Source organism: Oncorhynchus keta, chromosome 8 (assembly GCF_023373465.1).
Source record: "Oncorhynchus keta strain PuntledgeMale-10-30-2019 chromosome 8, Oket_V2, whole genome shotgun sequence".
Taxonomy (NCBI): domain Eukaryota; kingdom Metazoa; phylum Chordata; class Actinopteri; order Salmoniformes; family Salmonidae; genus Oncorhynchus; species Oncorhynchus keta.
The window spans coordinates 20,596,850-20,622,193 of NC_068428.1; the positions used below are offsets into that span (position 1 = coordinate 20,596,850).

Genomic DNA, 25,344 nt, shown 5'->3' on the forward strand with positions numbered 1-25,344 from the left:
CAGTTCCATAAAACGTGGCATTTTGCATCTTGAGTGACAATTGCACATTCCTTGATATAACTGCAATGCACACACTGAACTCGAAAACGGGGGAAAGCCAAATGAGGTTACGGCATAGAGATAGATAGAGAACTAATATTTGTGCCACTATAGTGTCTGTGACAGCATGCGCTGCGCCATTGAGGCAATCTCCATTTTGAAGTACTCAGTTTTCTTCAGGATTGGCTGATCCCTCCTTATGCCTCGGTTGGACATGACTCCAATAGGGTCACCGGGAGGGATCAGCCAATGAAATTGGAAATCCCACCCAGTTGACTACATTAAAATGGTGGAAGCCCTCAGTGGCGCTGCCAATGCTAAAATAGCCTTTTGGTAACTAGAGGCCTCTATCCTTCTTTATGGGTTACGGTATAAGAACTGGTCGGCTTTAGGACCCAAGGGAGATTCGGATGTTATGAGGACATAAGGCTCGGTTGGTTTAATGGGAGAACGACTGAGTGCATGAGGATACATTAACTAATAATACACATGGACAAGTATGCGGATAAGTTGTCAAAGAGCCCGAACAATGACCCCTAATAACGTTCGAATTGGTCAAGGTAAAGTTCTGTTTAAAATATTTTGTTTCAGTCATGCCAGAAATAGTAGTAGTTCGCATTGTAGTCAGTGGGGATGCGGATATCTTCACCCAATCTGCTCTGCTAGGCCTTGAACTGTCAAAAACGAGCCAAAATATCATATTGTTATGCCTACTGTCTGTAACATATAGTTAGTTGTGTGACGCATTGCCCATTTCCATAGTAACTCAGGGTGTTACATATGTCCGAAGAGTTAACAAATAATTGCTGTAAAATCGTTTTTTATTTTGCTGTCGCGCAGGGTGTTGGGGGAAAAAACTAAATATGTACGGTTACACTGTCATGAATTGTTATGAGTAAATTGGTTGCATACCGCTTGGTTTCATTTGGCAACAGCAAGGACTGTAGTAAATCCGCGGTGTTTTAGTCCACAAATCCTCCCCCCCCACCCCTCGTACTGTTCTCTTGTGAAGTTTAGCCTATTTATTGTCTTAATTTAGTTGAAACGTTTGTTGAATAATTTTATTAACGCCATAAACCTGAAATAAGAGTGACTTGGTGGTTGTTCCATTGAATTATTTCTACATTGTTTCCGAACCATAGAGGAACCTGCGCATTATTTTTTTCAGTAGTCTAACACGTGTGATACTTGAACCAGAATCTGGGTGTATAGTAACGTCTACCGTAAACCCAGATTCTGGTTCATCTGTAATCCTAATGTAACAATGGTATTTACTTTTTTTTCTTCTTTACTGTGAAAACATTGTATCCGCATACTAATACTGTATAAACCCGTCTGTCGTCTTGAGTTGCGTCGAATTTGAGCGAAATAACGGTTGTTTTATTACTTCACCATAACCTGTTTGTTTTTTGTTTTTAGCTATCTTAACCGTTTTCAAAATGGACGATAAAGTATTACAGAATTAATTTCATGAAAAGCTCTTATTCTTGACGTCTCCTTTAACCTTGTGAGGGAAATGCGCCGACGCTGCCCAAATTATTTTCTGTCGAAACGCAAATATTCCTCGCTCGCGATACTGATTTGGAACTGAATTTTCACATATATATATATATATATATTCATTTAATTTAAATGTGTGTATATATATATATTTTTTTTAATTAAATAAACTCTTACTCTACGCAGGATATATTAATTGCACCAGGTTGTGTTTTGAGTAATACCTGCTACCAACCAGAAATAGAATGGTCCAGTGGAAATGCGCATGTAAGGTGAGAGCATAGTGGTGTTAAAATACTCATACTAACCATACTATTTGTGACGTAAATTGAGTATGCTTATTGGTCATAGTATGGATATAGTTGGTATGCCAAAAGTTCCCGGATGTCGTACTACGTTCGCCAATACACGAAGTATACAAACAGTGGACACTAATTTCTGTGCTTTTAGGGCCCATAATGCAATTCTTTAAAAAGTACTTTTAATATTTGAAGAAAATGGTAAGTCCAGCAAGAGCCGATACAAATTCATTGCTTTAACGAATTATGACAAATGTTGGGCAATTTATTTATTTTTAATTTATTTTTAATTTGACCTTTATTTAACTAGGCAAGTCAATTAAGAACAAATTCTTATTTTCAATGACGGCCTAGGAACAGTGGGTTAACTGCCTGTTCAGGGGCAGAAGACAGATTTGTACCTTGTCAGCTCGGGGATTTGAACTTGCAACCTTCCGGTTAGTGGCACAGCTATTCCTCCTCCATGTAACTTTACAGTTGGCACTATGCTTTCGGGCAGGTAGCGTTCTCCTGGCATCTGCCAAACTCTGATGAATTCAAAATCAAAATTAAGTCAGTATCTGGTGTGGCCACCAGCTGCATTAAGTACTGCAGTGCATCTCCTCCTCACGGACTGCACCAGATTTGCCAGTTCTTGCCGTGAGATGCTACCCCACTCTTCCACCAAGGCACCTGCAAGTTTCCAGACATTTCTGGGGGGAATGGCCCAAGCTCTCACCCTCCAATCCAACAGGTCCCAGACGTGCTCAATGGGATTGAGATCTGGGCTCTTCACTGGCCATGGCAGAACACTGACATTTCTGTCCTGCAGGAAATCACGAACAGAATGAACAGTATGGCTGGTGGCATTGTCATGATTGAGGGTCATGTCAGGATGAGCCTGCAGGAAGGGTACCACATAAGGGAGGAGGATGTCTTCCCTGTAGCGCACTGCGTTTAGATTGCCTGCAATGACGACAAGCTCAGTCCAATGATGCGGTGACACCCCCCCCCCCTCGTCAGTGAAGACTACTTTTTACCAGTCCGGTCTAGCGATGGTGGGTTTGTGCCCATAGGTGATGTTGTTGCTAGTGATGTCTCGTGAGGACCTGCCTTACATCAGGCCCACAATCCCTCAGTCCAGCCTCTCTCAGCCTATTGTGGACAGTCTGAGCACTGATGGAGGGATTGTGCGTTCCTGGTGTAACTTGGGCAGTTGTTATTGCCATCTTGTAACTGTCCCGCAGGTGTGATGTTCGGATGTACCGATCCTGTGCAGGTGTTACACGTGGTCTGCCACTGCAAGGACGATCAGCTGTCCGTCCGGTCTCCCTGTAGCGCTGTCTTAGGCGTCTCACAGCACGGACATTGCAATTTATTGCCCTGGCCACATCTGTAGGCCTCATGCCTCCTCCCAGCATGCCTAAGGCACGTTCACGCAGATGAGCAGGGACCCTGGGCGTCTTTCTTTTGGTGGTTTTTCAGAGTCCGTAGAAAGGCCTCTCTTTAGTGTCTTAAGTTATCATAATTGTGACCTTAACCTGTTGCGACGAGCAATCCCGTATCCGGGAGCGCAATTATAGCCTCAAGCTCATTACCATAACGCAACGTTAACTATTCATGAAAATCGCAGATGAAATTAAATAAATATATTCGCTCACAAGCTTAGCCTTTTGTTAACAACACTGTCATCTCAGATTTTCAAAAAATGCTTTTCAACCATAGCTACACAAGCATTTGTGTAAGAGTCAAATAAAATCATTTAACTTTTAAAGAACTTCGGATGTTTTCAATGAGGAGACTCAGTTAGATAGCAAATGTTCAGTTTTTCCAAAAATATTATTTGTGTAGGAGAAATCGCTCCGTTTTGTTCATCACGTTTGGCTAAGAAAAAACCCCAGAAAATTCAGTCATTACAACGTATACTTTTTTCCAAATGGAACTCCATAATATCGACAGAAACATGGCAAACGTTGTTTAGAATCAATCCTCAAGGTGTTTTTCACATATCTATTCGATGATAAGTCACTCGTGGCAGTTTGGTTTCTCCTCTGTTCAAAATGGAAAAATGCACGCACCTGGAGATTACGCAATAGTTTCGACGGAGGACACCGAGTGGACACCTGGTAATGTTGTCTATGGTCAATTTTCCAATGATATGCCTACAAATACGTCACAATGCTGCAAACACCTTGGGGAAACGACAGTGTAGGCTCATTCCTTGCGCATTCACAGCCATATAAGGAGACATTGGAACACAGCGCCTCAAATCTGGCTCACTTCCTGTATGTAGCATTAGTTCTGTGGCACTCACAGACAATATCTTTGCAGTTTTGGAAACGTCAGTGTTTTCTTTCCAAAGCTGTTTATTATATGCATAGTCTAGCATCTTTTCGTGACAAAATATCTTGTTTAAAACGGGAATGTTTTTCATCCAAAAATGAAATGCTGCCCCCAGAGGTTCAAGAGGTTAATTGCCTACCATCTATGTTAGTGTCTTAACCTCTCTAGGGTATGTGGGACGCTAGCGTCCCATCTGGCCAACATCCAGTGAGGTTGCAGAGCGCCAAATTCAATTACAGAAATGCTCATCATAAAAATTCTGAAAACAAAACATATTTTACATGGGTTTAAAGATTAACTTCTTGTTAAACCAACCAGTGTCATATTTATAAAATGCTTTTTGGTGAAAGCATACCTAGCCCAGAACATACCTAGCCCAGTTGACAAATTATTACAAACAGTAACCAGCCAAGCAGAAGTGTTACAAAATTCAGAAATAGGGAAAATTAATCCCTTACCTTTGATCTTCATATGGTGGCAATCAGAAGACATTAATTTACTCAAATGTTAATTTTGTACGATGAAGTCTCTTTATATCCAAAGACCTCTGTTAGTGTGTTCGGTAATCCACAGGCTCAAACTCAGTCAGAACAAATAAAAATTGTATCCGTAAAGTTCATAGAAACATGTCAAACGATGTTTATATTCAACCATCAGGTTGTTTTTTTTTAGCCTAAATGTTCTATAATACTTCAACAGTATATAACGTCGTCAATATAAAAGGTAAACAATAAATGCACATGCGCCTGAGAGAAATTCTGCGTCACGTTAGGGTCCACTCGTTCAGACTGATCTTACTCCCTCATTTATAGTATACAAGCCTGAAACGATTTCTAAAGAAATAGTAACTGCAAATGGAGTCCTAAGTCAATGGATACTGTAATGGCATTGAATAGAAAACTACAAAACCCCCAAAATAACTAATTCCTGAATGGATTTCTCTGTATTTCACCTGCTAAATCAGTTCTGTTATACTCAAACACTATTTTAACAGTTTGGAAACTTCTGTGTTTTCTATCCAAATCTACCAGTTAATGCATATCATATCTTCTGGGCCCGAGTAGCAGGCCGTTTAATTTGGGCATGCTTTTCATCCAAAATTCTGAATGCTGCCCCCTACCCTAGAGAGGTTAATGACCGTTCCACATGTGCATGTTCATTATTTGTTTATGATTAATTGAAAAAGCATGGGAAACGGTGTCGAAACCTTTTTTTACAATGATCTATGAAGTTATTTGGATTTTTACGAATTATCTTTGAAAGACAGGGTCCTGAAAAGGACGTTTCTTTATTTGCTGAGTTTAGTTCAAACTAGGGATACACAATATATCGGTAAGCATATCGAATTTAAATGGAATCGGACGATATTAGCTAAAAATGCCGGCATCGGTTCTACGTGTAGTTTAACACTGTCAAAGCTGACTACCTGTATAACGTAGGTAGATGACGTAATGACGCCACAAAAAAATACAGAGCTACATGTGCAACACAGCATTCCTAACACAGCCTACTGTGTCGTTCTATTTTGAAGTTTCAAAGGAAGCTAACAAAAAGGTCATATGCAGCGTTTGATGCTATTAGTTCCTGAGGGGAGAAAGTTTCAATACCACAAACCTGAATACTCATTTGAAAGTGCTTCACCCCCAGACGTTCAGCGACTACTTAGAACAAAAGCAGAAAAACGAAGCGCACACTTCCAACTAAACCAGTTCATGTCGAGCAGTCATTTGAAAGAGTAAGAATTTCAGTGAGACAACTCAAAGGTGAAATCCATTAACGCCAACATAATGGAATTCATTGCCCTTGACAATCAACCCTTCTCTGTCATGGATGATGTTGGATTTCGCCGACTGGTCGAGCACCTCGAGCCCCGGTACACACTAGCAAGTAGGTGCTATTTTTCAGATGTTGCCCTACCGGAGTTACACAGTATTGTTGAAACGCACAACCATGAGCTACTTGCTATGGGCGTCACTGCTATTAGCTTCACGACTGACATTTGGACTAGTGATGTCAGCCCCATGAGCGTGCTGAATCTGACAGCACAGTAGGTCAACGAGGATTTCGTACTGAGGAAAGCTGTCTTGCATGCTCAAGAATGGGGTTGACGTCACTTGTGGGTCATTTTAAACGCATACAGCTGCCTGCAAGCAATACAGAAGCAGCTTGGCGTGAAAACGAAAAGGCCTAAGCAAGATGTTTCCACCAGATGGAACAGTACTTTTTACATGGAGTGCCTGCTGGAACAAAAATGAGTGCTTGGCATGTACACAGCTGACTGAGTTACCTGCAACAGTCACTATAAACTTATGGAGACTCACTGAAAACATGAACACACTCCTAGCTCCATTCAAACAACAGACTCAAGAAATAAGCTCATCTGCAGCAGATGTGATACCCTCTGTCATGGTTTTGAAACGCCTGCTCGACAACTGCCGACACAGACATTGGGGTTAATTTGAATCATGTCTGTGAGGATAACAGAACTAATTTAGCAGGTGAAACCCCGAGGACAAACCATTCAGAATTGTTTTCCTGAGGTCACTCTTTTCAATGGGGTTTAATTAATCCAGATTTCTAAGGGATCTTCTTGCAGTTCCTACCTCTTCCACTGGATGCCAACAGTCTTTAGAAATGGAGTTTTTTTTCTTTGTGTAATGAAGTAGCCCTGTTCAGAACGAGGGTCACTTCAAGTGTACTGTTAAAGGTGCGTGACCAGAAAGCTAGCTACAGTTTGTTTTCCTCCTGTATTGAACACAGATCATCCCGTCTTCCATTTTATCGCTTATTTACGTTAAATACCCAAAGTTGTATTATAAAAGTAGTTTTGAAATGTTTTGGCAAAGTTTACAGGTAACTTGAGATTTTGTAGTCACATTGCGCAAGTTGGAACCCATGTTTTTCTGGATCAAACGCGCCAAATAAATGTACTTTTTGGATATGTATATCGACGGAATTAATCGAACAAAAGGACCATTTGTGATGTTTATGGGACATATTGGAGTGCCAACAAAAGAAGCTCGTCAAAGGTAAGGCATGAATTATATTTTTATATCTGCATTTTGTGTTGCGCCTGCAGGGTTGAAATATGCTTTTCTCTCTTTGTTTACAGAGGTGCTATCCTCAGATAATAGCATTGTTTGCTCTCGCCGAAAAGCCTCTTTGAAATCTGACATGTTGGCTGGATTCACAACAAGTGTAGCTTTAATTTGCTATCTTGCATGTGATTTAATTGAAAGTTTGATTTTTTTTATAGTAATTTATTTGAATTTGGCGTTCTGCATTTTCCCTGGCGTTAGGCCAGGTGGGACAACCTCGCTGGGATAAGGAGCCTTTTGGTTCTAGACTTGGCCATCTAGTACTGTTTCCCGGGCGGTAGCAGTCTATGACTTGGGTGTCCTTACTCAACATTAACAGGAGTGCTCCAAACAAAAGATTATGACTCAATTGACAGAACTTGTCAATGGAATTAAATAAACTTGTTTCTCACAAGTGTCCACTCCGACAATGAGAACATGAAGATTATAATCTAATATTGAATGCATTAAAATAACCCGTAACAAACATTGTAGAATAGGAATTAATGGTAAATGTACTAATGTTGATATCTGTAATGGGGAACTTGATCTACACTTAACGAACAAACGAAAACAATTCAGACAATGAATGTGCACAAATTTGGAGAGTGTGCATTCCGGAGAGAAGTGCATCGGGGGCACATGGTCAATCCGAGGTCTGCATTGGCCATGCAGCATTTACGGTGATATGGCTTCAGTAGAAGTCAGGGTAAGATTGGCCTCCGCAGAAGTCGGGGTGTTCATACTACTTGCGCTTCACGGAGCAGTGCAGAGCTGTTGTCCGGGAAGTGAGTTTGTGTTTATACAGGATGTACCGCCCCCACCTACCATCATGCCAATACGGGGCTATACAGAGCCCACCGCATTTGTTACAAAATCTGGGAGGTCAAAGCACTGAGCTTGAGTTGGCTTCTGCATGCCTCTATAATTATGTATAATATTTGTATTTTTTAATTGTTAGCTACCATTAGTCAACTCTGATCCTATAGCTTCTATTTAAATAGTGAGCCAACATGTTTTCAGCACTTTTGCCTGACTGATCGACACTTTTCTCTCTGCAGCAGACACACAGTGAGGAATATGTTTGCAACATCAAATTGTAATAAAATCAGTATTGAATCGCAATACATTGAGAATCGCAACGCATATTGTATCGGCAGTTAAGTATTGTGAAATCGTTTTGTGAGGTCCATGGCAATTCCCAGCCGTAATCTTCACGCTCGTCAAGGTGGTCCATTTGAAACCAGGGGGGATGGTGGTTGTTTAGTTAATTAACATAAAACAAACAACATTCTCTGAAAGCTATAATTCAGAGGTGAGCCCCCCTGTCTGGAGTCATTACAAATCAAGGGATGGCTCTGGAAATGTGTTTTTTATATGTCGGTCCTGTAAATACTCCGTCTATACCCCCTCACACACTCATTGTTCCCTATCGCTCAGCCTGTTCCGAACATTAGTGATTAATGCAAAGATTGTTCACATTCAGCATGCTGTCAAATTTAACAAATGATATTGACAGCCTCTTTCAAACTACTCTTAACGGGAATTACCTTCACACTCATTACATAATTTACTTTTGCTACGTTTTTGTATCAATTGAATCTGACGAATGATTCTGTTTTTATTTTTATGTCTGACATAATTGGAAACCACACGAGAATGGCGGGAACGTTTATACTCTTAACACGACACAGGGTAATAGATGGTAAAGGATCATCGACATGCATGGTCAGTGAACGCCTGGCTGGTAATGGAACAGAACGTTAACCAAAATAGTAGTTCTAATATGGGCAACTTGGCTGACTGTAACTTTCATAATTTCACCCATTTGGTGGATTGTACTGTCGTGTCTTTGGCTATACCGGATTAAGTGATCTGACATGCTATTCTATGATTGAGCTAATCATGTAAATGTAATTAACTAGAGTCAGGCACCACAAAATAATATTTATAGAGCCGTTATCTTCTGAATAAACTCTTAACCTCTTGCTCCTACCTAACACGCAGGCGTCCCATCTAGACATCTGGAAATGCAAATGCGCTACGCTAATCGTTACAGCTACAGTTCCCGCTCAGCCCAGTAAAAACTGTTCGCTGCTCTGGCCCCCCAATGGTGGAACAAACTCCCTCACGACGCCAGGACAGCAGAGTCAATCACCACCTTCCGGAGACACCTGAAACCCCACCTCTTTAAGGAATACCTAGGATAGGATAAAGTAATCCTTCTCACCCCGCCCCCACCCCCTTAAAAGATTTAGATGCACTATTGTAAAGTGGCTGTTCCACTGGATGTCATAAGGTGAATGCACCAATTTGTAAGTCGCTCTGGATAAGAGCGTCTGCTAAATGACTTAAATGTAAATGTAAATGATGTAAATGCTAATAGTACTAGTTAAAACTCAAACGTTCATTAAAATACACATGCAGGGTATTGAATTAAAGCTACACTCGTTGTGAATCCAGGCAACAGGTCAGATTTTTAAAATGCTTTTCGGCGAAAGCATGAGAAGCTATTATCTGATAGCATGTAACACCCCAAAAGACCCGCAGGGGACGTAAACAAAATAATTAGCATAGTCGCCGCTACACAAACCGCACAAATAAAATATAAAACATTCATTACCTTTGACCATCTTCTTTGTTGGCACTCCTAGATGTCCCATAATCACTATTGGGTCTTTTTTAAAATTAAATCGGTCCATATATAGCCTAGATATCGATCTATGAAGACTGTGTGATAAACGGAAAAAAAGCGTCTTATAACGTAACGTCATTTTTTTTTATTAAAGTCGACGATAAACTTTCACAAAACACTTCGAAAATACTTTTGTAATGCAACTTTAGGTATTAGTACAAGTTAATAAGCGATTAAATTGATCACGAGGCGAAGTATATTCTTTAGCTGTCCGTATGGAAATAATGTCCGGGTAAATCTCAACCAAAATATCCGGTCGGAAACCGGAAGAAATGCGCTGCCTTGCGTCTGTTTGCCCAAGAAACAAATAGTAAATGACAAGACTCTAGACATCGTGTGGAAGCTGTAGGTATTGCAACCTCAGCCCCATTAAATGTGGTTCACCTTTATCCATGGGTTCAAGTCGCGCATGGATATATATTTTTCCATTTCCAGTGATCAGATTTCTGCACTTTTCGATGAAACGCACGTTCTGTTATAGTCACAGCCGTGATTTAACCAGTTTTATAAACGTCTGAGTTTTCTATCCACACATACTAATCATATGCATATACTATATTCCTGGCATGAGCAGCAGGGCGCTGAAATGTTGAGCGATTTTTAACAGAATGGGGTAGGAGTAACAGGACCTAGTAATATTTTACATCAATAGCAGTCAATATTAATCGTCACCTTAATTCAGTCTCATCTGAAAGTTGAGTCTGCACGAACCCTGGCTAACAAGTTGAATCAGCAATACAAAATTGGGTTTAATTATTTATTTCCTAAATACCTAACTAATCATACAGAATTACACAGAATTAAATCATAACTTGATTACAAATGACGTCACAGGAAAACGTCCCTAGCGGGCGGAACAGATATGACAGCTGGTTACACAAGAAAAGGGCTGGGTTTGAGTGAAAGAGCGCGTAGAAGGAAGAAGCTGTGCTTTCGTAAATACAGTATTTTATGCATTCTAAATTACCGCCCATTTGGAAAAGGAAAATGCAATAAATATTTACTTTGAGCTGCGCTTCGGTAGGTTGGTGGTAGATGGAAGGCCGTGTTGCCAAACAGAGTCCTTTGTCCTTTGCAGAATGTCTCTGGTGGTCAATTGGATACGTTGGAGTAACGTTGTGTGATAGTCAGGATACTCCGTCTGTTCCTTCCAAACCCTTGTTTGCAGCTGCTGTTGCTAACTCAACGGCTAGGAGGTATCACTTCTGTAGTGAATAAGAGTTCAAAGTTCATACCATTCGCAACCAAAGCTCACTCTGATGTTGGCTTCGTTCTGTAGTTATTATCTGAACCAATCTGACATAGGACCGTCGTCCTCACGTCCTTGGAACAGGTTATATTGTCGTCAAGTTCTTATATAGGAAGGGAGAGGAGGGCGTGTATGAAAAGTTTAGCCCATGTCCCTTCACCGGGGCGGGCCACTGATTGAGCAGAGCCCTGTCTTATGAAAACCCAAAGCTTCTAAAATGTGAGATAAAATCACATTTCATCTCATCACAAATAATTTCTTATTCAAACATTTAAATTGAACAATTCCATGTGAATACGATAATTCTGTGTAGACTTTCCCTGTAGAGTTTGACATCTTATCATTGATGAGAATGTCTCAGATGACAACCGAACTGACATCATATTCATTAAGTACCACCACATATGTTCCATTGGTTGGATTACCAGAATATAGTTCATTTTCCCCCCCACCTTCTGTCGTTCCCAGAATCTATATTTTAACCAAGGGTTTTGCAAATGTAACTTCGGTAGGGTAGAGAGTCATAAATACCTCCCCCCCCAGGCCAACGTCATGCCATTACCTAGGGAACTCTACCTGTTAGGAACTGTACCTGGCAGAAACAGCTGCTACATGTATGACTTGTTAAGACTAAGGGTGATGCCACTCAAAAGTCCTCTCAGCCTTTGTGCTGTACACACCGGATCAGCCACAGCATCTACCATATGCAGATTCTGGCCTGGCTGTGTCAAATACATTTTTATTTGTCAGTCTTTTTAAACAGTGTAGACTAACAGTGAAATGTTTAAATACTGGTCATTTTTCTACAATGCAGAGTTAAAGAAATAAGGGGGGAGAAATGGAAATGGTGGCAAGGTGTAAAAATAACATTGTTATATAGATGGAGTACCAGTACCGAGTTGCTGTGCAGGGTGTGAGGTAATTGAGGTAGCTATGTACATATCGGTAGGATTAAATTGAGTAGACTTGGTGCACTGGCACCTCTTGCTGTGTGTGAGTGGTATAAGGGTAAATCCTTTTGAATTCAGTAACTTTTTGACAGCACTCCTTTTTGATTTGAATTAGACCTTGCTCATTGGAGAAGTGCCCAGAAAGTGACCCATTTTGCATACCTGACCGTACTGTCTCCACTGGAAAGTATAAACCGTTGAAATTGATATTTAAAAGCTAACAGACAACATTTACATTACATTTAAGTCATTTAGCAGACGCTCTTATCCAGAGCGACTTACAAATTGGTGCATACACCTTATGACATCCAGTGGAACAGCCACTTGCATCTAAATATTTTTTTTTGGGGGGGGGGTGAGAAGGATTACTTACCCTTACTTACCCTATCCTAGGTATTCCATGAAGAGGTGGGGTTTCAGGTGTCTCCGGAAGGTGGTGATTGACTCCGCTGTCCTGGCGTCGTGAGGAGTTTGTTCCACCATTGGGGGCCAGAGCAGCGAACAGTTTTGACTGGGCTGAGCGGGAACTGTACTTCCTCAGTGGTAGGGAGGCGAGCAGGCCAGAGGTGGATGAACGCAGTGCCCTTGTTTGGGTGTAGGGCCTGATCAGAGCCTGGAGGTACTGAGGTGCCGTTCCCCTCACAGCTCCGTAGGCAAGCACCATGGTCTTGTAGCGGATGCGAGCTTCAACTGGAAGCCAGTGGAGAGAGCGGAGGAGCGGGGTGACGTGAGAGAACTTGGGAAGGTTGAACACCAGACGGGCTGCGGCGTTCTGGATGAGTTGTAGGGGTTTAATGGCACAGGCAGGGAGCCCAGCCAACAGCGAGTTGCAGTAATCAAGACGGGAGATGACAAGTGCCTGGATTAGGACCTGCGCTGCTTCCTGTGTGAGGCAGGGTCGTACTCTGCGATGTTGTAGAGCATGAACCTACAGGAACGGGACACCGCCTTGATGTTAGTTGAGAACGTCAGGGTGTTGTCAGGATCACGCCAAGGTTCTTAGCGCTCTGGGAGGAGGACACAATGGAGTTGTCAACCGTGATGGCGAGATCATGGAGCGGGCAGTCCTTCCCGGGAGGAAGAGGAGCTCCGTCTTGCTGAGGTTCAGCTTGAGGTGGTGATCCGTCATCCACACTGATATGTCTGCCAGACATGCAGAGATGCGATCGCCACCTGGTCATCAGAAGGGGGAAAGGAGAAGATTAATTGTGTGTCGTCTGCATAGCAATGATAGGAGAGACCATGTGAGGTTATGACAGAGCCAAGTGACTTGGTGTATAGCGAGAATAAGAGAGGGCCTAGAACAGAGCCCTGGGGACACCAGTGGTGAGAGCACGTGGTGAGGAGACAGATTCTCGCCACGCCACCTGGTAGGAGCGACCTGTCAGGTAGGACGCAATCCAGCGTGGGCCGCGCCGGAGATGCCCAACTCGGAGAGGGTGGAGAGGAGGATCTGATGGTTCACAGTATCGAAGGCAGCCGATAGGTCTAGAAGGATGAGAGCAGAGGAGAGAGAGTTAGCTTTAGCAGTGCGGAGCGCCTCCGTGATACAGAGAAGAGCAGTCTCAGTTGAATGACTAGTCTTGAAACCTGACTGATTTGGATCAAGAAGGTCGTTCTGAGAGAGATAGCGGTAGAGCTGGCCAAGGACGGCACGCTCAAGAGTTTTGGAGAGAAAAGAGAGAAGGGATACTGGTCTGTAGTTGTTGACATCAGAGGGATCGAGTGTAGGTTTTTCAGAAGGGTGCAACTCTCGCTCTCTTGAAGACGGGAGGGACGTAGCCAGCGGTCAGGGATGAGTTGATGAGCGAGGTGAGGTAAGGGAGAAGGTCTCCGGAAATGGTCTGGAGAAGAGAGGGGATAGGGTCAAGCGGGCAGGTTGTTGGGCGGCCGGCCGTCACAAGACGCGAGATTTCATCTGGAGAGAGAGGGGAGAAAGAGGTCAGAGCATAGGGTAGGGCAGTGTGAGCAGAACCAGCGGTGTCGTTTGACTTAGCAAACGAGGATCGGATGTCGTCGACCTTCTTTTCAAAATGGTTGACGAAGTCATCTGCAGAGAGGGGGGGGGGGAGGATTCAGGAGGGAGGAGAAGGTGGCAAAGAGCTTCCTAGGGTTAGAGGCAGATGCTTGGAATTTAGAATGGTAGAAAGTGGCTTTAGCAGCAGAGACAGAGGAGGAAAATGTAGAGAGGAGGGAGTGAAAGGATGCCAGGTCCGCAGGAGGCGGGATTTTCCTCCATTTCCGCTCGGCTGCCCGGAGCCCTGTTCTGTGAGCTCGCAATGAGTCGTCGAGCCACGGAGCGGGAGGGAGGACCGAGCCGGCCTGGAGGATAGGGGACATAGAGAGTCAAAGGATGCAGTAAGGGAGGAGAGGAGGGTTGAGGAGGCAGAATCAGGAGATAGGTTGGAGAAAGTTTGAGCAGAGGGAAGAGATGATAGGATGGAAGAGGAGAGAGTAGCGGGGGAGAGAGCGAAGGTTGGGACGGCGCGATACCATCCGAGTAGGGGCAGTGTGGGAAGTGTTGGATGAGAGCGAGAGGGAAAAGGATACAAGGTAGTGGTCGGAGACTTGGAGGGGAGTTGCAATGAGGTTAGTGGAAGAACAGCATCTAGTAAAGATGAGGTCAAGCGTATTGCCTGCCTTGTGAGTAGGGGGGGAAGGTGAGAGGGTGAGGTCAAAAGAGGAGAGGAGTGGAAAGAAGGAGGCAGAGAGGAATGAGTCAAAGGTAGACGTGGGGAGGTTAAAGTCGCCCAGAACTGTGAGAGGTGAGCCGTCCTCAGGAAAGGAGCTTATCAAGGCATCAAGCTCAGGGTGTAACTTTGTGTTGCATATTGGGGGTGTCAGGGTCAATGGGTTCCGGGGTCAAATCACTTTCAGGGGGATCGGGTGGCATTCCCACACCCAGGATATAAAATGTTTTAAGAATTAGCTGGTAAATTTGTTTCTGGTCATTCTGAAGGGAAAATGCATCCAAAACCTTCCTGATAATGTGGTCAATATAGCCTAACAACAACTGAAATATCAATTTCAGTATGACTTTAAACTATTGGTCCAAGTTTTTTCCCTACTGAGTGCAACCCTGTTGACTTTTCTACTCTAATTAATAAAAAATAAAAAAGACACCATTTAAAATATACATGTCCCTTCAAATTGTGCCTAATAAAATATTGCTCCATATTATCAGGCTGGTTGTGTTATTTAGCATTATCACCTGTAGCCCAACTGATACAGCATAGTGACGATAAATAAATAGGCTTAAGCATGGTGTTATCTGTATTTGTGCTAATCATGACCTAATCAGTACTTTCAGGCAAGGCACCCTGTCATCTGGGAACACATTTTCTCAATTGAAATATAAAAGTGATTCTGGAGGTATTCTTGGTGATTTATGTTGCATCAACAAGTGCTTTCCCTGCACAATTTGAACATTCAAATGTGTTTTCTTAACAGAAATAAGGAGGATAGTCAGCTGGTCAGTCTGACAGGCCTCTGACTGTGTAGATGAACCGGCTTGTTTGAGTTTACTGCCGACGGTTGAGAGACTGCCCTACTCCAATTCTGTAGCCTACTAGAAACCAGTTGTTTCAAAGTTTATAATACTGGTCTTAGAACTCTCAAAATTGAGCCCAATTTAATCGTTACTAATTATCACTCAGTTTGAGAAATGGCACTCACACGCTAGATGCGAATCTCCTCATTTAGCAATAGAAACATTTTCTATTAGAAAAATATAATTTTCTATATAATTCTTACTACTGAATTTATAATGTTAACTTGTAACAAAGTACAGTCACATTTATCTCACATAATTAAGAGTTTGTAAAGGAGGGAAAGAGACACTATTGCTCCGTTTTCCTTATAAGCCTTGCGCAACTTTTTTTCCCTTCACAAACCACAGCCTCTGAGGACCGGGCCAAACCAAAAGTGTTATTGGCTGCCGGCGGGATCCAATATTAAAATGAGGAATTGAATAGTAGTGTAAATCCATAGAAAGCCATTAGCTACTGTGGGAAAATAATCCATTGTCAAATATTGTCTTTTTTAAATGTATTTTTATGTACCTTTAACGTATATCTAATAATGAGTAAACTCCATTTGTTCATTTTTCATATTATATGATGTATATGACTATTAATAATCAAAGGTTTTTGTCTTATGCCCCCCATCGGTTGAGATGCATGCTCTTAAATACAGGGTGGGTACCACAAAAATGGTTGGAGGTCCATACATCAGTGTTGATTTTAATGGGATATCTGTTTTAATGTAACTGCCAGTCTTCCATAGGAAATCTATTGAAATATTGATAATAGAATAAAGATGACAAATTGACATTTTATGGGCAATCCTCTGTGGTAGTAATTAGAAGTTAAAATGCATTACAGCAGTTGTCTGAACTCTTTTGCAGACATCCTGACTTCGAAAAGGTCTTCTCAAACAACACCTACACACTTTGGAGGAGCAGTGACTAAATATCTCACTGCCCCTTTAGGGATGTGGGAATCCGCTCAGAGTAAAATATACATCCACCTCTTTTTTTGTTAAAAGGCGGTACAAGCCGGCATTTCTGACCAAGATCAAACTGAGGGTGCAGGATGGCCTGACTGGATTCAGTGTTACCGGATCTCTCTCTTACTAGAACGGCATGTTCATGTCTGGCTGCACGGTCATCTTGTTTCCCTGTGCTCCAACTCTCATTTCTGTTGCTCCAATCTCTCCTCACATTCTCTTTCCTTGTACTCAAGCTATAATTTCTGTTCAAGCAAAACATTTTGTTGCGCCACCTTTGCCTTTAGTTCTAACTCCCTTAGTTGCACGTTTACAGGATGTTCTCTACCCGTAGCACCCTTTTCATCAGCCTCTCTCACCGAGAAGATTTTGTCCTCCACCAAAACAGTACCGATCAACTCTGACTACTACTTTTGGATCGCCAGATGCCACGGTCATAATGCTTTGTAATGATGTGCAGATTTGCATCTCCCATGTAGGGTTTTCCACAAATGCTTCCAACTTAAAGTCCATGGCTTTAATTTTTATTAGCCTGTGTTTATGCAACTTCCAAAATGACTGCACCAAACTTTACAACCCCGAAGGTCGATGTCAGTCTACCACAAAAGTGTATTTTTGTAGTCTATCCTGGTTTAGGAAGGCCACCAAAAACCCTGGTATTTCCATCCTGATATAATCCAAAATGAAATCTAGAATCGGCTTCCTATTTCGCGACAAAGCATCCTTCACTCATGCTGCCAAACATACCCTTGTAAAACTGACTATCCTACAGATCCTCGACTTCGGATATGTCATTTACAAAAGCCTCAAACACTACTCAATAAATTGGATGCAGTATATCACAGTGCCATCCTTTTGTCACCAAAGCCCCATATACTACCCACCTCTGCAACCTGTATGCTCTCGTTGGCTGGCCTTCGCTTCATATTCCTCACCAAACAAACTGGCTCCAGGTCATCCAAGTCTTTGCTAGGTAAAGCCCCACATTATCTCAGCTCACTGGTCACCATAGCAGCACCCACCAGTAGCACGCGCTCTAGCAGGTATATTTCACTGGTCTCCTCCAAAGCCAATTCCACCTTTGGCCGCCTTTCCTTCCAGTTCTCTGCTGCCAATGACTGGAACGAATTACGAAAACCACTGAAGCTGGAGACTCATATCTCCCTCACTAACTTTAAGTACCAGCTGTCAGAGCAGCTTTCAGATAGCCTATCCAACTACCTCATCCCCATACTGTTATTTTATATATAATTTTTGTTGCTACTTTGCACCCCAGTATCTATACTTGCGCATTCATCTTTGCACATCTATCACTCGTGTTTAATTGCTATATTGTAATTATTTCGCCACTATGGCCCATTTTTGCCTTACCTCCCATATCCTACCTCATTTGCACACACTGTATATAGACTGTATATACACACACTGTATATAGGTCGCAATCGCATTGGGTCGGAGTTTGTTTTGATATTTTAACCTGCGTGTCGTGATCGCTTTTGGTGTAGGGGGACAAAATATATGTATGCACGATGGCGCATGCGCGCAGACTGTTTGGGTTCTGTGTGAGAGCCCACTAAATTTGCTCAAAAGGCAAAAAAATGCGACATCGCCATTGCATAGAGCTGCTCAAGCTGTTGGTTGTGGCCTGTGGAATTTTGTCCCACTCTTTTAAATGGGTGTGCAAAGTTGCTGGATATGGGCGTGAACTGAAACATGCTGTTTTACACGCCGATCCAGAGCATCCCAAACATTTCCAATGGGTGACACGCAGGCCATTGAAGAACTCGGACATTTTCATCTTCCAGAAATTGTGTGCAGATCCTTGCGACATGGGGCCTTGTATTATTGTCCTGAAACATGAGGTGATGGCGCCAGGTGGCGCCATCTGGCCTACCTGGCCAACTGGCCTACCTGGTTAAATAAAGGTAAAAAATGAATGGCACAACAATTTGACGTATCATCACAGCATCTCTGTGCAATTTTAAATTGCCATCGATAAAATACATTTGTGTTCATTGTCCATAGCTTATACCAGTGGAGGTCTTCGGCTACCGTGGTTACACGTGGTCTGCAGTTGTGAAGCCTGTTGGATGTACTGCCAAATTCTCTAAAATGAAGTTGGAGGCGACTTCGTAATGAAAATGAAATCATATGGCAACAGCCCTGGTGGACATTCCTGCTGTCAGCATGGCAATTGCATGCTCCCTTAACTTGAGACATCTGTGGCATTGTGTTGTGACAACTGCACATTTTAGTGGAATTTTATTGCCCCAGCACAAGGTACGTACGTGTGTGTAATGATCATGTTGTTTAATGGTATATCAAGAAGCTGATATCTGTCAGGTGGATAGATTATCATGGCAAAGGAGAAATTATCACTAACAGGGATGTAAACAAATTTGTTTAACATTTTGAGAAGCTTTTTGTTTGTATGGAACATTTCTGTGATCTTTTATTTCATCATGAAACGTGGGGCCAACACTTTAAGTGTTGCGTTTTATATATTTAATCCATTTTGAAGTCGGGCTGTAACACAAAATGTGGAGTAAGGTGATGGGTATGCGTATATTCTAAAGGCACTTTTAGGACACACTTCAAAACCTTGTTCCTTAGGATACATTTGGACTGTTTTGCCATTTAATGTTATTAAATGTGTTTCTATGGGCTATAGCAATAAAGGCCAAATTCAATGTTTCATCAAATTATTTCTAGATATTTTTGTATACGTACAGGGGTCCTAAAATTCTAAATCAAAATGGTTAAATTATGAATTTGAGTCTTAAAATAATTGTATATATTAGCATAGTAGATATTGCAATTTAAGTGCTTAGACCTAAGATGCACTATGCAGAAACAGCTTTACTTCTTTCCCAGTTGCTAAAATTCTAGTAGTTTGCCTATTTCAGTTTGACAAAACAAGCAGATCTAGTGTAAAGCAGCGGTCCCCAACCACTGGGCCAGTACCGGTCCGCAGCACATTCGCTACCTGGCCGCACGGAAAGGATTATTAATAAAATAAATACAAATTATCAGTCAAATAATTACATGGCCTATAAATTTTATTTTTGCAGTAATAACATTGAACTTTCTGTGGTCTGTTGGTCCTTTTCTCACCACTTTAATATCTCACGCCCACGACAGTTTATAGATTTTGAATTTGAGTAATCCGCGCACTGCGAGTTCATCACGGTCTGCATGAGCTGTGTTGCCCACCAACTTTGTACTGGCTAGCTACATTAGCTGACATGAATAAAAACTAACGTCACTGGAGAGCTTCTTCAGAAGGGGTAAGGGAGCTAAAAGTCCTGTCTAATGCAGAGCCCGAGACTGCAAAAAAAAGAGCCTCAAAATATGAGTCCTACCTAAAATATGGTTTTATTGCTAGGTGACTCGCATGCTCCAAGCCCCCGGTGTGTAGTATGTGGAGATGGGCAATGACTCTCTTAACTGCTTCCGCACATTGAATCCAAGCACCCTGCACTTTAAGACAAACCTGTTGAAATTTGAGTGAAGTCTTGAAAGCCACCGCATCAACAAACAGAGCGTTATACTTACTGGCTAGCCGTATTGCTAAGACCAAGAAGCCTTTCACTATTGGCGAGGAGTTGCTTCTACCTGCTGCCAAGGACATTTGCCGTGGACTCTTAGGAGAGGCTGCAGCTAAAAAGATGGCACAGGTTCCTCTTTCGTCTACCACCGTCACTAGGCGAATTGATGAAATAGCGGAGGATGTTGAGGCATAATTGTTAGAGGCTTAACGAGTCACTGTGTTATGCAATCCAGGTTGACAAATCTACTGACGTCGACAGCAAGGCAATACTGCTTGTTTATGTGCCATATATATTTCAGGATGACGCGCATGAGATGTGGTGTGTGTGCTGTCCCTGCCGAATACAACGGCCGCAGAACTATTCAAGTCTTTGGATGATTACATATCAGGAAAATTGGATTGGTCATGTGTTGGCGTAAGCATGGATGGGGCTGCTGCCATGATTGGACGGCTGTCTGATTTCACTACCCGGGTTAGAGGTTGTGCCTAAATGTGAGTCTGCGCATTGTCATTCAGAGAAATGCTGGCTAGCTGAAAAATGTCACCTGACTTGAACGTTGTATTGAATGATAAAGTTATCAATCACGTCAAAGCACATACCCTTAACTCATGTCTGTTTGGGCGGCTTTGTGACGAAATGGACGCAGAGCACAAACCACTGGCAGCATATTTCAATGACTGAATGGGTTGCAAAACTCGCTTACCTTACCTGCTCAATGAACTCCATCTGTTACTTCAGGGGAGAATGACAACGATCTTTAAGTTGGCAAATAAAGTGGCTGCATTCAAAGCTAAACTGGAAGTGTGGGGACGGTGAGTGGACAGGAGCATATTTGTCATGTTCTAAACATTAGCGGGGATTTTGGGAGAGACTGAGACGGCTGTTTTTCTCCCAGCTGGTGCGTGATCACCTAGCTTCGCTGTCAATTGATTTTGAGCGTTACTTCCCAACCGCCAAAGACTCACGAAGTGTGAAGGGATGGATCTACGACCCATTTGTCAATGTCCCAGGTGAATCGTCCATGTCTGTGCAGGAAGAAGATCAACTCCTTGAGGTTGTCAATGACGGTGGCCTTAAGTATGTTTTGAGAACATCATCTCTGCCGACCTTCTGGATTAAAATCAAGGTAGAATATCCATGTCACAAAAGTACTGAAAGTTGCTTTCATTTCCAACATCCTATCTCTGCGGTTTTCCACAGTCACTGCAACCAAAACAAAATTACAGAGTAGACTGGACATAGGAGACAGTGCCACTCTGTCCCTTATCACCCCTAGATGGGACCGTCTTATTGCTGGGAAACAAGTTCAGGGCTCCCACTGATTCAGCGACATGGTGAGTTAGTGTTTTTATTAAATGGTTATTAAGAGAAAATATAAAATATGCACTTTGATTTTATAATATCATCATGTTAGACCTACTTGAACTAAAATGTTATGAAAAGGCGTCTATACTAAACTTATAGGCCTAATCGATGTCCTGGTCCGTATCGTGACCCCTCGATGGCCTGTCCAGGAAAATAGTCTATATGAGACCAGTCCGTGGTGCAAAAAAGGTTTGACCGCTGGTGTAGAGAATTGTTGTATCTAAACTGCTGTGAATGATCTTTTCCATAACCAAAAATATTTTGAAGCTGGTGTACAACGCTGAAAGTAAATGACGCAAAAATGAAACTTAAGAACGGGAAGTAGATATAGCGTGCACAGAACATATCTACCGCTTCTGAGGCTTGCTTTCAATGACTGACAGATCTATAACACTTTTCTATGTGAACATTTCTATGTGAATTTGGACAGTTTGCCCAAAAAGTTATATTTTGCAGCTGTACGTTTTTTAAAAACATATCAAAACATTTTAAAATAAATAATACCGTAATTGCTGGACTATTAAGCGCACCTGAATATAAACCGCACCCACTGAATTATTAAAAAATATGTATTTTGTACATAAATAAGCCACACATGTCTATAAGCCGCAGGTGCCTACCGGTACATTGAAACAGCCTTTAAACGAAACACGGCTTGTAACAAAAATTAAAACGGTAGCCTACCAAGGAAGTCATTGGTCACTATCTTCCTCCTCCTGTGCACTGAAACCACTGAAGTCATCTCCGGTGTCGGAGTTGAATAGCCTCAGAATTGCTTCATCCAACGTTGGATCGTTTTCATTGTCGCTCCGTCTCTTTCATCCGGAGGCAAATACCCCGCTGAGCTCACGCTGCCCCTTCAACACGCAGCAGTCCAGCCTTTCCAAACCCGTTGATGATAGTGGATTTTTTGACAATGCTCCACGCTGTCAGGACCCACTGGCAGACTTGACCATAAGATGCTCTTTGCCTGCGGCCCGTTTTAATGAAGGATTTCTCCCCACTTGTCATCCAAGCCTCCCACTGAACAAGGAGCGCCACCTTAAATGCACGATTTACACTGATGTCGAGTGGCTGCAAATACTTTGGGCCATCTGCTTTTCTTCCCTCGGAAAGCTTTTGTAGTCTTTCTGCACTGAGTCAGTTCCTCACGCTGCTGACTCATTAAGGCCAAGCTCCCATGCAGCAGCTCTATTTCCTTTTCCAACAGCCAGATCGATCGCCTTCAACTTGAAAGCTGCATCATATGCATTTCTCCGTGTCTTTGCCATGATGAGGGTGACAAAATTACTACCGTAATCGGAATGATGGGAAGTTTGAGCGCGCTCGATTTACGTCACATTATGTGACGGTGCTCAGTTTTTTTTGGCGGCATGAATCTTGTGAAAGTGGGAAAAATCCTTAAATTAGCCAAGTCATTGTATAAACCGCGAGGTTCAAAGTGTGGGAATAAAGTAGTGGCTTATAGTCCGGACATTATGGTAGTTTAACACTGTAGGCTTTTAAATTACATCAAACGCAACCGGTCCCCGGGGCCACCCATACGTAGAATGTATGCACACATGACTGTAAGTCGCTTTGGATAAAAGCGTCTGCTAAATGGCATATATATATATATATCTTTTCCAGTGATGAAGACATGGATGTTTCAGGGGTGGGTAATGCTCTTTCTGACCACTGCCATGGGCAAACATGTATGGAACGCTTGAAATCAAAAGGGATGCTGTCAAAGTGAATTCAAATAGATTTACTCATAAATGATCAAATAGTGAAAACAAACTGAAATGCTTTTGTCACATTGACTCAAGTCGTTGACCACACTGTCATCAGAATCCCTCAATGTCGACACAATGCCTGCTAACGTCCCTTTCAAATGGCCAACACCACCTGTGCTTTGAAGGGCACACAAGTGCTGTGCCGCCACTGGGATGAACCCATTGAACCATAGTCATCATAAAACCCTGCTACTTAGTGCTCTCTGCAGCAAGCCACATGTTAGGTAATGCTAAGGCATGACCACTGGCATGCCCCAAATCCCAGCTGTGGATGCATAAGGGTGCAGCTGCGTGGCATGTGGAAGAGGCCATCCTCTTTTCCTGCTGTCTTTTACACTCCCTCTCTCTTCTCTGCAGCAGCTTTTCTAGGTTGCCTGACACTGGGTCGTGTGGCGCACACTTCACCATGGGCGAGGGCACAAATGTTCAACCTGGCTGGCGGGAGAGGTGGTGGCATCCTTAAGGGGCCTCATTCCTCTACACCTCCCTCCTTTCCCCTCCACCATTATCTCCCTCTCTCTGTATTAGTCTTCCTCTCTCACATACACTTCATCCTTCTCTCCTCCCCTCCCTCTCTGGCTTGGCCACGTGACCAGCTGTGAGGGAATTGGGTTCATTTGAGTGCTGTCGTGTGTTTTGAGTAAGAAAGTTTTTATTTGTATTTTATTTTTGAGGGAGCGAGTGTGTTGGCCAAGGGCCCAGTCCATTTTCTTCCAGCAGCAGTGACTGGGTGGGTGGGCGAGCTTCGAGAGGGAGGAATACTCTAGTTGGTAGCAGTGTGCCTGAACCAGGAGGGGTTGTCCGTGTGAGATTCCAAGGGGTGTGTGAGATTCCAAGGGGTGTGTGAGATTCCAAGGGGTGTGTGTGATTCCAAGGGGTGTGTGTGTTGCAAGTATGAGCCATTCTTGTGTGATATTTGGTATGCTAGCACTGGGTTTTGTGTGTGCCTGTTCGCTTGACATGACCATTTGTATCAAAACCTATAGGTGTTATTGTGAGAAAAGGACATGTTTACTGCATATGTTTGTGGTCCCATGTGTTGGACTGCATGCTTTAGCTTGCAGCTTGCTTGGTGTCCACAGGTGAGTATTTAAAAAATGTAAATAAAAAATAATAAATCTTACACTAACGAAATTGCGCTGAACCTCTTGTCACTTAAAATGTATGCCAAACAAAAAAACATTGATTTCAAAGTTTAACAAACCATGCAACTCTATGCACAAGGACTACTTTTAATTTATACTGAAACATTTACAAAAATATATTTACTGGAAGAACTGTGCAGATGCTCAGTTTGGTAACAGAATTTCGGTAAAATCTCCTTCACGGTTTCCAAAAACTTGACTAAATATCTGCTCCGAATTAGGATTCAATGATGTCTGCGGAAAAAATGGTGTCTGCTATGACATTGCACATTGACACAATCTATTTTGGTTATTGAACTACAATTAGTGAATTGCGATAATGGAATTTCTTCATGGGTGCCTGTACTATACAAAAATGCGTATTTATGGATGAGTAATTTGGATAGTAGAACAGAGTACAGTACATTAGTGTACTCAAATGTAGTATGCTCTACTGTGCTGTCCAAACTTGTGAACCAATCTGTGGTTTGTGACTACTATGATTGCCCATTGTAGCCATTTCAATTGCAGAAATTCCATTTGTGATTTGGAACCAATCATAGACAACTTTTTAGTTCACAGGAACACTGTTCTCTTTCAGTGCATTCCAAAGAGCCAGACATAAGGGAGGGGGGCGGGGGATGGAAAGAGGTGTATTCTGCAGATTTTTTTTCCCTTGGACTTGGTCTACCTTTTACCGCCTCTGTTCTCATTGGCTAGTCCCAGTCAATAGTGCCCTCACTGTAGCCCCCAGGTTCCTTTTGAAGTTATCACTGGATAATTTCAAGGCAATTCCTATGGTCTGCCTATAGGTCTGTCTGAAATTTGACATGAGGGATGATGAGGGAAAATTGATAGTTGCATATCGGGATTAGAGGTCGACTGACTAATC

The 25,344-nt window shown here is 42.5% G+C and overlaps 1 protein-coding gene across 5 annotated transcripts in view; it reads left to right on the forward strand.

The window, feature by feature from the left end:
- Positions 1-349: 349 nt before the first annotated feature.
- LOC118386979 (RAC-alpha serine/threonine-protein kinase-like) overlaps positions 350-25,344 on the forward strand; it is a 70,633-nt gene continuing 45,638 nt past the window's right edge. For 3 of the 5 annotated variants that reach the window (XM_035775045.2, XM_035775044.2, XM_035775043.2), the window contains exon 1: positions 351-599. Coding sequence is in view for 2 of the 5 variants with exons in the window: in XM_035775043.2 (XP_035630936.1) it covers positions 539-599 (61 nt within the window). In the remaining 3 variants the exon portion in view is untranslated. Of the gene's footprint in view, positions 600-25,344 lie in introns of all 5 variants that reach the window. The other 2 variants (XM_035775042.2, XM_052523808.1) reach the window with 2 other exon arrangements.